This window comes from Syzygium oleosum, unplaced genomic scaffold (assembly GCF_021117445.2).
Source record: "Syzygium oleosum isolate NSW1041296 unplaced genomic scaffold, Sole_v2.1 Sole_v2.04, whole genome shotgun sequence".
Taxonomy (NCBI): domain Eukaryota; kingdom Viridiplantae; phylum Streptophyta; class Magnoliopsida; order Myrtales; family Myrtaceae; genus Syzygium; species Syzygium oleosum.
The window spans coordinates 7299467-7316736 of NW_026607488.1; the positions used below are offsets into that span (position 1 = coordinate 7299467).

Below are 17270 nucleotides of genomic sequence, written 5' to 3' on the forward strand. Positions count from 1 at the left end.
TGTGTGGGACGAATTTGAGGAAGTGTTCTTCATGAAAGTTGTTCATAACATCTTGAAGTTTGACATATATTAAATCTGGAATTTTTGGAGATCATTTAGTTCCATTCGTAAGTCCATTTTTGGACCGGATTCAGTCTGCCGGATTTACTGTTCATCCGACCATCTGGTCTCTCCGATTTTCTATAAATTTTTCCAGACCTCTTTTCAACAAAATTCCTTCACAAAAATTGTTAAGAACATTTTTTTCTATGACATATAAAATTTTGAAGCCTTTCCAAAATGATTTGGGTACTGGATGAAATGCATTTTGATGGTCAGGCGGCCTGACCGAACGGGTTGAATTTTGTCTGACTTCAAGTGACAAAAAGAGATGTTTACAGTAGGAACTGGGTTTTGAGTTCTTCACGGAAAATGTTTATCAAGATGTTTTATACGACATATCCAAATTTCAGAATTTTTGGAGTTGATTTACTATTTATTTTAAATGAAATTCGGTGACTATGTTACTGCCCAGTTTGGCTCCGATTCTGTGCATACTCGGTTTTTCTCTCTCTCGGGAACTGATCGGTGTTACCATGACATTTTGGTGGATTTAGTTGACATTGGGCTAATTTACAAAGATAAGAATTGGTAATGATTGTTGAGGTGTGTGCATGGTCACGACACGTTCCGTCTAGGCGGGAGTTCTAGACGATGCCCGGAGGGAGTTCGGATGCCGTCTAGGCGGGGGTTCTAGACGTTGCCGATCGCGGTAGAGGCCGGATCGATGCTCCTTTGTGGAATGCCGTCTGGGCGGGGGTTCCGGACGTTGCCGTCGCCGAAGTAGCGGGACGATGCCTGGTTACGCCAGAAGACCGGCGGGAGTTCGGTGGCCCGAGGGGTCGTTAATAATCTGGACTTAATGAGTGCGATTTGCATTGGGGAATGCTTTGCCTGAGTTAATTGATGAGCACGTCTGGATTATTAACCATGTTATGCTTGATCATGCCATGAATTGTTTTGCGTGTGCTTGATGGGCAATTGGCCATGTTATGGCGATATTCTAACGTGCAGGGCTTGTGTATGCGCCAAGGCGAGGTAAGGACGCCTGTGATTGTTTATGGCACGTCGATTGTTTGAATCGCATGTTTAGAATTGTTCGGAAGTACGCTTTGGCCTAAGCGAGGCTTAGGTAGTTGCTTATTGAGAAGTGTTCTCATGGTTGTATAACCAAACCATTTCAGACCAGCGACTGTGATTGATCCGGAGACGTTGCCAGGATACTACGGGGATTGAGGATAGGTCGAGTTACCCCGTCTTTTGAGTGCACCTTTTTGCAGAGGAGTTAAGCTTATCAACCACCCGATCCTTGTTGTTGTGCGTGGTTCGTAGATAGTGGCCTCGTAGAAGGCTTGCAAATGTATGTGTTGTAATCGACGTTATGTTTATAAAAGTGTATTGTTTATGTGTGTTCTTTGTCTTTCTACTATCCCATTGTTTATATGTTGTACAGAGAGTTCGAGGTTGCTTCCGCATGCATTACTCGTTAGTGTTTCGATTGGGTCGGCAACAAGTCCTGGGCTGTCGTGTACATTACGACCACAAAGGGATGATCGCCCGCTCGTAGGGTTTGGGGCGTGACATTATCTCTCCTAATTCGGCCAATTTACCATTTAAGCATCGATTTAACGAGGGGGCAAAATTAGGTGTCAACAAGTACATATTTTGATTGTTTCAATTCCGCTGTCATTTTGTAAGATCGGTCATAATCACCTATTCACCCCTTCTAGGTGATCCTTACTAGCCACCACACATGTTTTTTCTTTTTCCGCACAAAATCCCAACAGAATGGAGAGATAAAAACACAGCCACACGTGTGAAGAAAGGGAGGGAGGACCAATAAAAATTCTCCCTTGTTCATCAACTTTGATCGCCATTATTTCCCTGCATTAACGAAGGCGCATTAAGCTTTTGGACTTTTAAGCGCTAAGGTTATACCTTAATATTGTCTTGCGTGGCTTGCTATGATTGGTTGAAATGAACATAACGTGTATTTCAATGCATCATAATTGTCATCGCACATCACTGTCTCATGCATATTTAGATTTTTGGTCACACTCATAATTTGTTTTTTAGGGCAATGCATATTAGTTTTAGAATGCATATAGACTTAGGATAATCCATAGTTTTCATTAAATAAATGCCAGACAAAGAATGTCATTAAAGTTCCATTTGGCTTGCATATAGATTTAAGGTTAATTAATCTCATAGCATGCATATTATATAATGCACATCATGTAGTAAATCATAAATTAATAGGGTTGATTTTTAGTAGTCATATCATTTAGATAGTTTTAGCTATTAATTGCTTCACATTCATCACCCGCATTGCATATAATTCATACAGTATTAAGGAAATGCGAAAATTAGTTAGCATTGCATCATTTAGTCACAAAATAACTTAATAGTAGTTCGTTAGGTCATGTGTAGAGTCCTAGGTTTAAATTTGATGTTTTCAAAAAATAAAAAATAAAAATAACAATTCATATAGTTGGCATTATAAAATAAATTCGTGGTTTTTCTTAGGTCCTTCATATGTGTTAAATTACCTTAGAGTTATATGCATACATTACCTTAGAAAATAGAACTATGTCATCTTGCACCTAGGACTTAGATTGCACTTTCATTAATCATATAGTAACCTAGGCTATAATTTGTTGATTAGGAAATAATGCATAATCACTTAATTTGTAGATTTTTAGGGTCATTTGTCTTTTGTTAAGGATTACATTAAATTCACATCGCTGGCATTTATTAGGTTATTTAGGATTAATTTTAACTAGTGTCTCACATGGATAGTATTTAGAATTAATTCTATAACATATAATTTAGAATCCATCATGCATATCATATAGTTGCGTCATTCTTGCATGTCATTTAGTTATTTAATTAGTGCATATGAGTCAATTCCCGTCACATAGAATTTTAGGATTCAATTGTGCGTTTTCTCAAATCCTGCAGTTTAATTAAATGAGAAAAATACAAAAACATTAGTATGGATTGCATGTTAGTTAGTCAATTAACTCATGGACAACATCCGTACATTTTGTCTAAATATTTTCCTGACTAATAGTTAGAAAAATTTCATGACATTGGATAGTGATATGTTTGCTTTGCCTAGCGCGTCTAGGTTCTTTATATTTTCTACAAATCTATTTATTGCTTTGATTATTGGCCGTTACTTTCTTAATTAAGCACTTGCATGATCATCTGTCATATCATAGTGGCATAGGATAAAACCCGACAAAGATTGCATGTAAAACATTTTCGAATTATAGAAAAAGGGAATAGAAAGGGCGTTAGATTATTCTGGCGTAACCAAGTCCTCGAATCCTTTGAATTTTGGTTCACAAAAAAATATGTACTCTCACATTTTACTCGAGTGTCTAAACGACCAATTACCGATTAGTGGCGGCTCAAAAAAGTAAGATTAATTACATATTGGATTCAGTACAAAGTTGCGATTGCTAAGGCTTGGAGAGTCTGTGCTAAGCACTATGCTTAGAAATCCATTAGCCTTCCCTTGGTGGTTCACCTCCAGGAAGGTCGCGACATATATATGCTAACTGGGCACGTCAAGGAGCCACGTCGGTTGAAGAATTTAATAAAATATGCCACGTCAAATTTCCAAATATCCAACTAGGAGTTGGCACTTAAGTGATCATTCCTTTTAAAAAGTGGAACTCAAGTGATCCGAAAAATACTTTTTGCACCCAAGTGAGTGCCGTACGAAACTTTTGACACTTCCAGTATCCTTATGCCATTTCCTTGCTTTAAAAACCTCTGCGATGACCAATTGAAGTACTTCTTCATGGCTGCAACAATACAGAATTGAAGGATAGTTCATTTTAGTTGGAAAGACAGAAACTTAAAGAATATCAAAATCATGATCTAATCGTTGATTTGATTTCTCAAACCACTATAACGTGAAGATCCTTAACTCAGTATACAAAACAAAAGAAAAATGAAAGAGTAGACGATGAAAATGTGCGGCCGTACTACTATGTTGTTCGACCACAGAGTTCCTCTGGATATTACAAACTAGAAGGACCTACTTCTAATTTTATAGGAATGAATTTGCTTGAGTGGACAACTATATGTATGCAAAAGGGTTGCATTGCAGTAACTTTGAAACTCTCTATGTTTGGAAAGTTCAATTGAATGACTTACTTACCTCATAATTTAGTGGCAAAATAGAATAATTACCTGATATTTTTCAACACGAACCCACTCATTGCTGCGACCTCAATTAGAGCCTCTTTCCATGCCTTCACTTCGCTGTGGTCGAAGTTCATCCAGTGCTTGTCCAAGTCGCTTTTATATAAATCAGTTTCGAGCTTAACATCATCAATCTCCACGTCATAGAACATGGGGATGATTATTCTTTTCCCCTTTGATTCTGATGTGCTTTTTACCATGTGGACAAGTTCGCGGAGACACCAATGACTGGAAGCGTAGTTTCTAGAGAAGACTGGTATGTAGATATAGGAGTCGGCTAGTGCTTGTAGAATCTCTTCCCCAATCCCTTCACTGGACCTCCTATCATCGTCATCACTATAAACAGAAATTCGATCTTGTGACATACCATAGTAAAGGAAATTGACAATGCTGAAACGAGTGTCTGGACCCTTAAAACTTAGGAACACATCGTACGTAGGTAATCTGTGGGAAAGCCAAGTCAATCTCGAGACATCCAATAATCTTTCCAGGATATTGCGGCTACAACTATCCAATACCCAGCTTTCTAAGCCCTCAATTCCCTCAATGGCTCTTAAATTTGGACACGCTTCTATCTCAAGATGTTGTAGCTTACCCAACTTAACCAAGTTGGGTAATTGTCCTATTAAATCACAACTGGAAAGAAGGAGGTACTGCAAAGATTCCAGTTCCGACAAACCTTGAATCTCAGCTAGCCTATTCAAGCCCTTCAGTTTTAAGCGCTCCAGACTCCTCAAGAGTGACAAACCAGGTATTTCCTCAAGGGATTCACATCTTGTTATGTGCAGTTCCCTCAAATGTGTTAGACCTGGAGTGATAGGTAGGTGTGATATTGGACAGTCAAATACATACAAAACTGTCAAATTTAATAAGTCGGAATAATGTGGCAGTGGACTAATATTTCTGAGTTTCAAGGACAACAAATGAGATGGAAGCTGATAGGATGGCTGCTCCCTCATCAAAGCTGCTTTAAGTTTTGAGTCATAGTCCCGCCTAGTTGAGTGATGTCCAATTCTCAAATTGTTAAATCTAAATAATTCCAAATGCTCTAAATCGGTGATGCTTGAGGGGTGAGGGACAAGAGAGAAGTCCATAGCTTGAACCGAAAGGGATTTCAAACTTGATGGAAGAGCCGGCACTTGTTGAAGCTCAATCGAACCCACTTTAAGATTTTCAAGATGGAGATTACTTATCTCTGGAGGCAATCTAGAAACACTAGTTAATCCTAAGTTCAACGTCTTCAAATGGAATAGCTTCCCAATTTCCTCCAAGTTCTTATCCGTTAGATCGTAGGATTTGTGGGCATATAAACCTTCGAGCATCTCCAGTCCTCCAATAGTACGAGGAAGCTCCTTTATCTTCGTTTTACATAAACTCAACACCCTTAATTTCTTTAAGTTTCCGATAGAATCGGGTAGTTCAATTATGCCTGACGTTGATACATTCAACTCTACCAGCATTTGTAACTCCCCAATTGAGCTTGGAAGTTCCTTTATCCCCACGCACCCCCATAAAGTTAAGCGTGTAAGATTCACCGCCTCTACAATTGAGTCTGGAAGTTGGCAGATTTTAGGGTTATCATCTAATAGAAAACTCGACAAAGACTTCAAATTGCCAAATCTCTCCGGAAGCTTTAGGGGTTGAAAATTTTGGGGCATGACGATCTGCTGCAAAGATTGTAGAGAACAGATTTCTTCAGGCAACTCCCCAAGAGAGCTACACCCTTTGATGTTCAAAGTCTCTAGGAGTTGAAGCTTAGAAATGGAGGGGTGAATTGTGATTAAGTTGGAACACCGAGCAAGTACTAACGTCTCCAAGGAGGTGAAATTTGAGAAGTCGGGTGTCTTCCTCAACTTTGTGCAATCCGTTAAATCCAGAATTTTTAATTTTGTTGTCATCTGCAGAAAAAGAAAATGTGGAACTAAAAAGAATGAAACACATCAATCATCCTAGATTTTATGTAAGTAATTAATCTCATTTTTATAATTCAATATACTCCCTCGTTTACTTGCAAATGGCACAACTAGGCCGCTTCAAACACTTCCTTCGGGGTAAATGGAATAATCTTCCATTCATGGCAAACTTGTACCGTCAATGTAATTGAAAATTATTAAGTCCTTTTTTTATTATAAATTTATTGCTCAGAACTAAATCTTAGTGGTGAAATAGTAAGTTCGTAGTGAAATTCATAAGCTACTAGAGCTTTATTGTGATAAAACAGTTTGTTTGTTTGTAAAAAATCACCGGCAACCAATACTATTAGTAAAGTACATAAGCAATTAATTCAAACTCCACAAATGAAAAAACCTGCTAATTTGTAAAGAACACCGAAATGTTACTGACCACAAGCATTAGTACTTGTAAATTCAAAATAAATCTAATATTGTACTACAATTTTATAGTAAAAAAATAGTTTTTTTGTTCCTAAGTCACGATCGTCAACCAATACTCCTAGTAATATATGTAAGCAATTCATAGTTCACCAGCTAAAAAACGCGCTCCCTGGTCAAAGCGAGCGACACTTCCTAGTCTACAAAGCTATTTCAACTCGATGAATCAATTTATTTAGTTGTATGTTACTGAAAAATCAAACTCTACACTCAGTAAAATCAAAGAAATGGTCATAATCTACTAACCATTTACCATTGTAAATAATATTTTGTTTGTAAGTTAGAACAATTAAACGACACCATTAGTAAAGTATCTACGCAAATCGTAATCTACTAATTAATGAAGGGGATTGCTTGTAATATTCAAAAACAATTGGTAATCTACTATTAGGTTTGATGATGGTAAAGTTGTTATTTTGCTAATAATTTATCGAACTCAAAAGTTGCTAATCAGTTCTTACTTGTCAATGATATTTCAAATTGGCCATCTATCATTCAAGTTTACAATGCACAAGTAAGATTAAATCTGATTGCAAATAGCCCTTAAAGTTTAAATCTTCCCATGATTTTGAAAACGTTGCGCATGGAACTATATTTCAAGTCTACAACTATACGAGAATGGGGCACTTCTATATATCCCTCACTCGTGCATCTTCTCCACATAGGGTCGTAATTGAGTTAAAAACATTTTGTAAAGCGTCATAAGAGAAATTTACGATGTTACAATATTTCGTCACGATCAAGTCTTAAAAGTGTCATAGAAAAAGAGATCTTCAACATACGGTTGTATCAAAGGAGCATGGAAAATTATCCAAAATATCCTAAACTTATTGTATAGTAATCAATTTAGTTATAAAACCTTTCAATTATGTCAATTAAGTCCTAAACCTTTTAATTATCCCAATTTAGTTCTAAGCATTTTGACGATTTGTCAATTTAGCCATAAACCTTTTGACGATTTGCCAAATTCTTTCATATAGAAACCGTCAACATGGCTGTCTAGTCAACGTCTGTTGTTCTACGTGGCACGACTGTTGTTGACATGGACAATTTTTTTGCATTTTTTAAATTTTGTTTAATTCTTTTGATTTTTTCATTCTTCCTCTGCCGATCGCCACACCTTTGGCGATGGCCGGTAACCAGCCACAGGCGAGGGCTGATGAGGTCAGCCTCGCTAGCCTCACCCAACCATTACAAGGCTCGACCTTGCCTGATTTGACAAGGTCGGCCTCGGGTGAGGGTCGACCCTCACCCAGCAATGGGGAGGTCGAGCCTCGAAACAGGTGAGCAAGGCTCGCCTTTGTCGGGCTAGCGAGGTTGACCTCGCTAGCAGCCGGTGAGGGCCGGCGAGATCCATCGAGGACCTTGCCAGCTAGAAGAAGAATGATAGAAAAAATTCAGAAAAATTCAGAAAAATAAAAAAAAAATGTAAAAAATTGTCAATGTCAGCGACAGCTGTGACACGTAGGACAGCTGGCACCCACGTCAGCGAATTTCTAACCAAAATTGATTGAAATGACTAAATTGGCAAATCGTTAATTTATTTAAGACTACATTGAAAATCGTCAAAAAGTTTAAGACTAAATTAGCATAATTAAAATATTTATGACTAAATTAGCAATTTATCAAAAGGTTTAGGACTAAATTGACATAATTAAAAAATTTAGAATTAAATTAGCCACCGTATAATAAATTTAAGATTTTTTGGACAATTTTCCAAAGGAACAGCAATGTCTTGTCTTCCCTTTTGAAAAAGAAGGTGAAGGCCATCCAATTTTCAGCCTAAGAAGGTCTTTAGACTACACAAAGCCATAAAGCATCCAAAGTCCAATCTCCAAAGTAAGTAAATTGAGTTCCTGAGACCAAGGCAATAATGGATGCTTGGATAGTACTATGGGCTGGTGAGCACAGGTAATGATTTTTGCTAGTACGGATTTTACGCATATCATATTTATCTGTCGCTCGATTACTAAAGCAGTTTCTACTGATTGAATGAAATATAGAACAATAATGATATTCTGCTCGTGATATCAATTTATGGGATGATATGCTAATGCCATGTGATTCTATAGCTTCATCTCCTTTCTTTTGAAATGTGTTTAGCTGGTTGTAGTCGAATCTAGATGTGCGACTAACACAAAATATTTAGATCAGGGGAGCACACCACCGATGTGTACCGTGCGTTGAATGATCTGTAAAGATGGAATAAAGGTGAATGGAGTAAGGCATATTGTACCTGGATTTGGTTCCACCCACCCCAGTCATCTTCGATCTTGCTCCTTGAAAGGTCTAGCACTACCAAACTAGCAAAATGAAAATTCTCCGCATAAAATTCCTTATTAGTAATTTCCCAGGAAAACCATCTTAGCTCCAAAAGAAGATTCTCGAAGTTTCCAAAAAAATCAGTGCCTTTCACTTGAAGGAACCTTAGATTTGGTAGAGCAACTAATTCTTCAGATGCAATACTGTGGCTGTAGCCATCGGAAGTCAGGCTTAGGCCTACCATATCTTCATTTCTCTGCATATCACAGACTCAATATTGAGCAAGCAACAAATGGCATGCAGAGCTACAACAGAGACGACCCAAAAGCACGGTCAAACAATTTCTCCAGTGGATGAGCTCGTCACATACGCTTTCCAGAACTATGGCACACTCTTTTTCCTAACTAGTCGTTGTTTCCTACTCTTCTACATAAGAAACTAATTTTCAAGTCTGAAGGTATCAAGTTTTTGATTTCTACTTTTCGGGAAATATAATTTGCATATTAATTCAAATTTCTTCTTAGTTTATTCTAAATATCAGGGTTGAAAATAATCTTAAAATTCTTGATAAAGCAAGTTTTCTTTTCATTTTTCCTGGATCACACGTTAACCGTTCTTTATTTTTTCAAATTTTCAAAAAAGCTATTTTCTATAGACTAGAATCAAGAAAATAAAGCCAGCGGTCAGGCAATCTCTTTGGACTCTCTCTTCAAACTTTTTTTTTTGGTCGGAAACTCTCTCTTCAAACTTTGAGACCTTTGAACTGAAGGTTTGACTGAGAGATGTAACCACCGCGGGACAAAAACGACGTTAAACAAAGCTATCTTTTGGATGCAAACTTTGACTAAAATACTGCTTTAAATGGGAACGAAAATCCAAAGAATTTCTTGCACCAAAAATTTTCAATCATTAGCAGTTCCCATTTACCTTTTTTCCCTGCAGTAGTTTTAGGGCCTCCTCACGAATCCAGACCCTACAAAACTTGTGAGGATATACTTGAAGAACAATGTACCTTCCGAAGTCTCGAACTTGGTCATGCATCCAAAGCCTATTATCATCTCTAATTTTGATCAAGGACCTCTGAGAGAGAACCCTCATTGCAATGCTAGGAAAGTATCCACAATCCTTCCACATGATAACCGGATATGTTTTGTCGGCATTAATGAAAAAGCAGGCTATATCCAGAAATACTTCTTGGTGCTTATCCTCTAATCGTTTATAACTTATCATTAATGTATCTCGGACATCCTCAAAAGGACCTTCCTTTAACTTCTTTAGCGTCTCATCCCATACTTCTCTTTTATCCGAATGCCCCAAATCTTTGCCCCAGTCAAAAAGATTGGACCCTATCACCACAACGGCCAAAGGAAGCATGCCCACTGTACAAACAATTTCCCTTGAAAGAGCATCATATTCTTCTATAGCAGAGTCGCTTCTGAATGCATGCTTGTAAAACAGACGAAGTGCTAAATCAAATCTCATTCCACAAACTTCATAACGTAAAATTCCTTCCGGTTGGTTGAGTACCTCTTTATTGGATGAGCCCACTTGAGTCATCAGGATGCTTTCGTCCCTAGTTGTGATAATGATTTTGCTACCAGAACAAAACCAATCAGATTTTCCGGCTAGTTTTTCAAGTTGCTCTTTCTTGTCTAGATCATCAAGAACAATGAGTACTTCTTTATTACTCAATGCTTTTTTTATCATCTTGATCCCACCATCAACATCTTTAATTTGGTTAGCAATCCCATGACCGGCCAAATCTGATAAGAGCTTTTTCTGCAACTCTAAAAGACCACCATGAGGTTGCGATAATGCTCGAACGTCATCAAGGAAACTACAGCGTTCAAAGTGAGAAGATAATTTGTTGAACATGACTTTGGCAAGAGTTGTTTTTCCAACACCTCCCATGCCATGGATACCGACAAAATGTACACCACTAGAGCCAACATCCAACAATTTCATTATGGCTTCCATCTGAGCAGTATCTTCAACCAAATGTTCAGTCACAATCATGTGTCTTGTATTAAGCTTACGGGAAACCTCTTCAACAATCGATTCAATTTGTTCTCCTTGGCTGTAGTAAAGCATGAAAATGTCTTTTCAATCAAAGACATGATAAATTTCAGGACTCTAGGGGACATGTAGATACATAGCTATTTCAACTACTCAAACGAATGGAAATTAAGCATCATAATTAGTTGAACTGAAAATTTTTGGGTGCAGGTTGGGTTTGACATTGTTTTTCGGTGTATTGGAGAAAAGTTTATCTCCCACACCTCGTTATCTTTTGCGTTCAATTCCTTCATACCATGTCAATAATTTCTTTTCATCAAACTATTTATGCTAATATTTCATAATACGGAAATTTTGTAAGATCTGTTAAACGTCCCTTTTTACATAGATGCATCGTATGTGCACTTTGGGGGAAAATTGTCAAAAAAGTCCTAAACCTATTGTACGGTGGCCAATTCAGTCTTAAACCTTTTAAGTTTGCCAATTCAGTCATAAACATTTTCAATTATTGCCAATTGAGTCCATCCGGCCATTTTTGGCCGACCGACGCTGACGTGGCCATCGGCCGGTGCTGGCCATCGGGGGAACGCTGACGTGGAAATTTTTAAATATTTTTTTCGAATTTTAATTCTTTTTTTTATTTTTTTTCTATTTTTTCCTTACTTCGTTCCTCTGGCCGATCCGGCAACCGGCGACGGACGACTGACTAGAGGGGAGGGCCGGCGAGGTCGAGCCGGTCACCGGTGGCCGGTCGCCGAACTGGCCAGAGGGAAGAAGTAAGGAAAAAAATATTAAAAAATTGCCACGTCAATATCGACCGGCCAAAATTGGCCGGATGAACTCAATTGGTAAGAATTGAAAAGGTTTAGGACTGAATTGATAAATTTAAAAGGTTTAAGACTGAATTGGCTGCCGTACAGTAGGTTTAGGACTTTTTTTGATAATTTTCCCTGCATTTTGGTAATGTTAATTATGTACTCTTTTTAGAAAAATTCTAATCATGTCTTGGTATAATTTTAAAATCGCAATTACCCTATTAATTCAACAATTTCACACGAGTTTGTTATTGTAAAATATTGTGATTACCACGGGAGGTGAAAATTTTAAAAAATTGCATGATTTCCACTATACTTATCGTGGTAATGCGGTTAAGTAAAATAGTTGATTAAGTGAAAAATATGATTAAGTAAAAAGTTGGTCTTGCCTGTCGTGTCATGGTGGCTTAACCCGACATGTATTGGAAAAATGCCTTGACTGATCCGATTTGTTGTGTTTTAAAAAAAATAGCAATTTTCTATTTTCTACTGTGGGTTCTCGGTTTTTTATGGTCTAGCTTTCATTAACTTCTAATGCAAATCTTAAATAAAAATGTCCAAATGCTTTATGTTTGGGAATTTCGAGGGACAAACTTTCATTGAATGGAATGTAAATACTGTGCGTATTAACCATAAAAAGTTAAGGACATTTACCCTTTGCCTTTGAGATCCCATCCCTTTATACGGGCAACCTCGACAAGGGCATTTTCCCACCGCTTCAATTCGTCGGAGCCAAACTTCTTCTTGTGCTTGAGCATGGCTTTTCTGTATGACTTGGTTTTGAGCTTAACATCATCAGAATCCACATCATAGAAGATGGGAAGTATCTCTTTCTTCCCATCCGATGTTGACGTGCATTCTACCATGTGCGCAACCTCACGGAGACACCACGAACTATTGGCGTAACCCTTAGAAAAGATAGGTATGTAAATTCGAGACTTCTCAAGTGCTTTCAAAAGCTCTCCACCAATTTCTTTACCAACTCGGAGTTCTTCGTTATCGAAGAAAACGCAAATTCCAACATCTCTCAAGCGATGATAGAGGCAATTGGTGAATCCATTGCGAGTATCTGGTCCTCGGAAGCTCAGGAACACATCATACGTTTCGTGAGACACATCGGTTCTCGAGGTTGACTCCGAGTCCCTCCTTAACGCCTCGTTCTCTTCTCCAGACCCGACGTCCATTCTTAAGGTTGATTTCGAGTTCCTCCTTTTCTTCCATTTTGTGAACGCTCTCAAAACCCTGCCAAAATTAACAAACTTAAAAGTAGGAATGTTAATCGAACAACCAGGCTGAATTGCATCAAAAATGTATAGAAGCAAAGTTTCTTTTTTTCTTTTCTTTTTCGTGCGTTATCTGTCAACAATAGCTCGAACAGAAGTCCAGTTAGAGCACTTACAGTCCTACAGTCAAAGCAAGGATGACCATTAGAGCCTGACTTCCGTTGAATTCCATCTGCGGGCCGATCCTCTCAGCTGTATCTACCCACAGAAGAGAATCACGCTTCTGTAAAAAGTGCTAATTGGGACGATTCAGTGAAGGAAGATCGACTATGACTTCTCAAGGTGAAGAGAAGAAGGGCAAAGTCAACGCAGGGAGGTTGAAGGCGAGTTTCTGGGAAACGAAGGAAGTCGGCAAAAATCAGAACATGGAGGTGCACAGAGACTGAGAGGAGTCAACAATACCAGGGCAAAGGGCAAAGTCCTGGTGGAAGATTTGCAAAGCCCAATATCACCAAGTCACGTGGGATGCGCGTGATCCAACACTAGGATACATATATATAGTAAATGCTTTTTAGTCAACTAATTAGTTTTGTTCAATTTGACTATCAGAAATATTGATTTATCAATTTTTTTTTTCGAAATATCCTTGGTTGAATAGTAGTTAGGTGGATTTTTATAGCGAAGACACGTCTATGACGAAGGAGTGTAAATAATAATCATTCATTTATCATTTTTCGATTTAGCATATGTGTTTGTGAAGATTCTTCTTTTTTCATCGTCAACAGCAAAAAAAGCACACACGGAGGGAGTGTGTACAAAACACAGAAAAGAACCTAAACAGCGTAGAAAATGGAATTAGATGAATGCAGGAGTACAAAGCAAATGGGAATGAGACAAAAGCAGGTTAGGCAAAGCTCCAGCTGCAAGCTAGTGACCACCCGGGGGAGGTGTGACAAGGTCATATTTGGATGCTGAACCTTATTTATTTATTGCACGATGCAATAAACTATGATTAGAATTTAAATAAGGCGTCTTAGTCAAGCATCCAACGTAAAATCTGCTTCTTCATTTTAAAGACCAGTTTGAACAATATCTCTAGTATTCCAAAAGAATAAACAGCCCGAGACGGTGGCATTTTGATATTCTATGTAAGTACAAATGTATAATCAGTTGATAAGCAACGAAAATTGTTCAATTTGAGGAATTTGGGGAAAATCTTCCAAAAAATCCTAAACCTACTGCACTTTTGACAATTCAATCATAAACATTTTAAGTTTGCCAATTCAGTACTAAACATTTTCACTTCTTGCAAATTGAGTCCATCTGGCCAGCCGGTGCTGACGTGGCCGCCGGCCGTTCGGCCAACGCTAACGTGACAATTTTTAATTTTTTTTCAAATTTAATATTTTTTTCTTTCTTTTTTTTTTTCTGACTTCTTCCCTCTAGCCGGTCCGGCGACTAGCGACCGACCAGAGGTGAGTGCTGGAAGGGTCGACCTCGCTGGCCTCTGGCAAAGCTCACCACTGCCGGACCCTGGCTAGGCGAGGTCGCCTCGCCCAGCAAAGGCGAGGCCGACCTCGCTGTCCCGACCCAGTCGAGAGAGATGGGTCACGCTGGCGAGGTCAGCCTCGCCTTGGCTGGATAAGGCTCGACCTTACCTAGATTTGGCGAGGCCGACCTCGCCGTCGCTAGATGGGTCGCAATGGCGAGGTTGGCCTCGCCTTGGCTGGGAGAGGTCGAGGCAAGGCTGACCTCGCCGGTGAGACCCATCTCCCTCGACTGGGTTGCGATGGCGAGGTCGGCCTCGCCTTTGCTAGGCGAGGCAACCTTGCCCAGCTAGGGGCCGGCGAGGCTCGCCCTCGCCAGTGGCCGGCCGGGGCGAGCTTTACCTCGACCTCGCCGGCACTTGCCTTTGGCCGAATGTTGATCGCCGGACCGGCTAGAGAGAAGAAGTCAGAAAAAAAAAACAAATTTTAAAAATTTCGAAAAAAATATTTAAAAATTGCCACGTCAGCATTGGCCGGCCGATCAGCGGCCACGTCCGCGTCGACCTACCAAATGAACTCAATTGGCAAGAAGTGAAAAGATTTAGGATTGAATTAGCAAGAAGTGAAAAGATTTAGGACTGAATTGGCAAAAATGCAATGGGTTTAGGACTTTTTGGACAATTTTCCCGATAAATTTGATACCTTTAAATAAGAAAATGACATAAGATGTGCCATTTTAAGTTCTCTTTAGATCGTGATTAAAGATTAATTACAAAAACATATGCTTTGTAATATTAAATAATAGGGAAACTATTACCAAAAATCTCAAACTATGCAACTTGTGATAGATTTACCTTGAAATTTTTTTTGTGATATGAAAAACCCTAAACTAGGTCACTTGTGACAAATTTACCCTGAATTTTTTTTGTGACAATAAAAACCTCAAATTATACCCATTGTGACACATTTACCCCACAACACTTTGACCTAAGGGCATTTTCGTCTTTTTCCTATTTCTATTTTTTCTTTCTTTCTTCTCTCTTCCCTTCGCCAGCCATGGCGAAGGGAAGCCGGAGAGGACTAACCTCGCCGGATCTAGAGAGAGCAACCCTCGCCAGCGTCGGGCGAGGGAAGCCCTAGCTCAACTTAAGCGAGAACGATCCTCGCCGACATCGGGCAAGGGTCGCCCTTCCCTGAGTGAGCGAGGGAAGCCCTCGCCCGACACCAGCCAGGGCTCCCCTCGCTTGCCCAGGCGAGGGTGACCCTCGCCCGACTCAAGCAAGGGCTGCCCGACTCAAGTGAGGGCTGCCCTCGCCGACGTCGGCGAGCGTCGTCCTCGCCGGCTTCCCTCCACCATGGCCGGCGGAGGGAAGAGAAAAGAAAGAAAAAAAAAATAGAAAAAAGAAAAAGACGAAAATGCTCTTAAGTCAAAGTATTGTGGGGTAAATGTGTCACAATGGGTATAATTTGGAAATTTTAGTGTCAAAAAAAAAAGTTCAGAGTAAATTTATCACAAATGGCATAGTTTGAAATTTTTCGTGTCACAAAAAAAGTTAAGGGTAAATCTATCACAAGTGACATATATTTAAGATTTTTGGTGATATTTTTCCTAAATAATAACATCGAGTAGTAATATTTTTGTCTGAGGTATGAGAAAGGTATAAAGAATTTCATTTAACTTGAATTTGATTATAAGTAAATTTTTTAAGGGATAATTTAAAAAGTTTAAGTGAAAAGATACTTTAAGCTTACAAATGGACATGCGAACCGTGGAGGACGTTCAAGGTTTCTCTCTTTGGATACCACATCATACTTTTAAAGATTAACTGATGTAAGGAGATATTCTTGATGGAATGGATGGAAAAAGATTCACACATTAAATTACTTAGGAAGGAATACTTTCTTTTATGTATTGCTGAAATCAACGATGAAATCCAAAATGGATTGTCGTATAAAGTTATACAATATCAAGGGTCTTGTGTTTAATAGAAAGAAGCACGATGGCAGGGGATCGGATTAATTTTTTCACGAAAATGAAGATGAATCAGAATATCGATCGATCTTGATTCTAATTGAGTAAAAAAAGGGATTTATGAACTTTGTTCAGTCCAAAAAAATGAGTCAATTCAAAACAATCAAACTCAAGCTGACCAAATTAATGATTATGGATAGAAACTTTAATCATTTTTATGATATACATCTTGATTACAACAGAGAAGTAACCCAAACAAAATACAAGTTCAACCAATCTCTATGATGATTATATTCGTTGGGCTGTCTTATCGCAACTTGCGCTGCACCCTATGAAATAAAAGTATTTTTTTCTTTCTTCAGTTTTACATATATATAAGGCAAAGGAGCATACGGAGGCCCTTCATACAAAAAATAAGGCAGCTGGTCCCTCTCTGCCTTCCTTTTCTCTTTCTGGGCCACGTTCAGAATCTGATTTTCTAAGGAAAGCCAGTCCATTACGGCATCAATTTAGCTTCAATTCAATCTTCAACACAACAAGAATGTTCTCACCCTCTTTTTCTTTGCCCTTCTTTCTTGGCCAGGACAATCTTCACTTGCCAAATTCTTGTCCTAATTCTGTCCCTTCGACATTATTAAAAGACCCCTCATAAATTAAACTAGAAAGGAACTGAGCATTGCAAAACTCAAACACATGGTGGGCTCGATCTGTAATAACCACATGAACTGGCTCTCACATATTTTATTCCCAATTCGTCTACTTCTTCCTCATGAGCGATGGTGGCTACGAATCTTAGCACATGCACCGCCATATTTGAACATGCAATTTTTTACACATTCATTTTTTTT

The 17270-nt window shown here is 38.7% G+C and overlaps 1 protein-coding gene and 1 pseudogene across 1 annotated transcript; both read right to left on the reverse strand.

Annotated features, from left to right (window-relative positions):
- Nucleotides 1-4241: 4241 nt before the first annotated feature.
- On the reverse strand, nt 4242-5579 carry LOC130137862 (uncharacterized). The gene has a single exon (XM_056310357.1). It carries the CDS (start codon nt 5577-5579, stop codon nt 4242-4244), a length of 1338 nt encoding a protein of 445 aa, XP_056166332.1.
- Nucleotides 5580-10569: 4990 nt separating this feature from the next.
- LOC115685322 (disease resistance protein L6-like) overlaps nt 10570-17270 on the reverse strand; it is a 38612-nt pseudogene continuing 31911 nt past the window's right edge.

Coding starts and splice junctions, on each gene's coding strand:
- LOC130137862 (XM_056310357.1), bottom strand. CDS start 5,579: ATGCTCGAAGGTTTATATGCCCACAAATCCTACGATCTAACGGATAAG.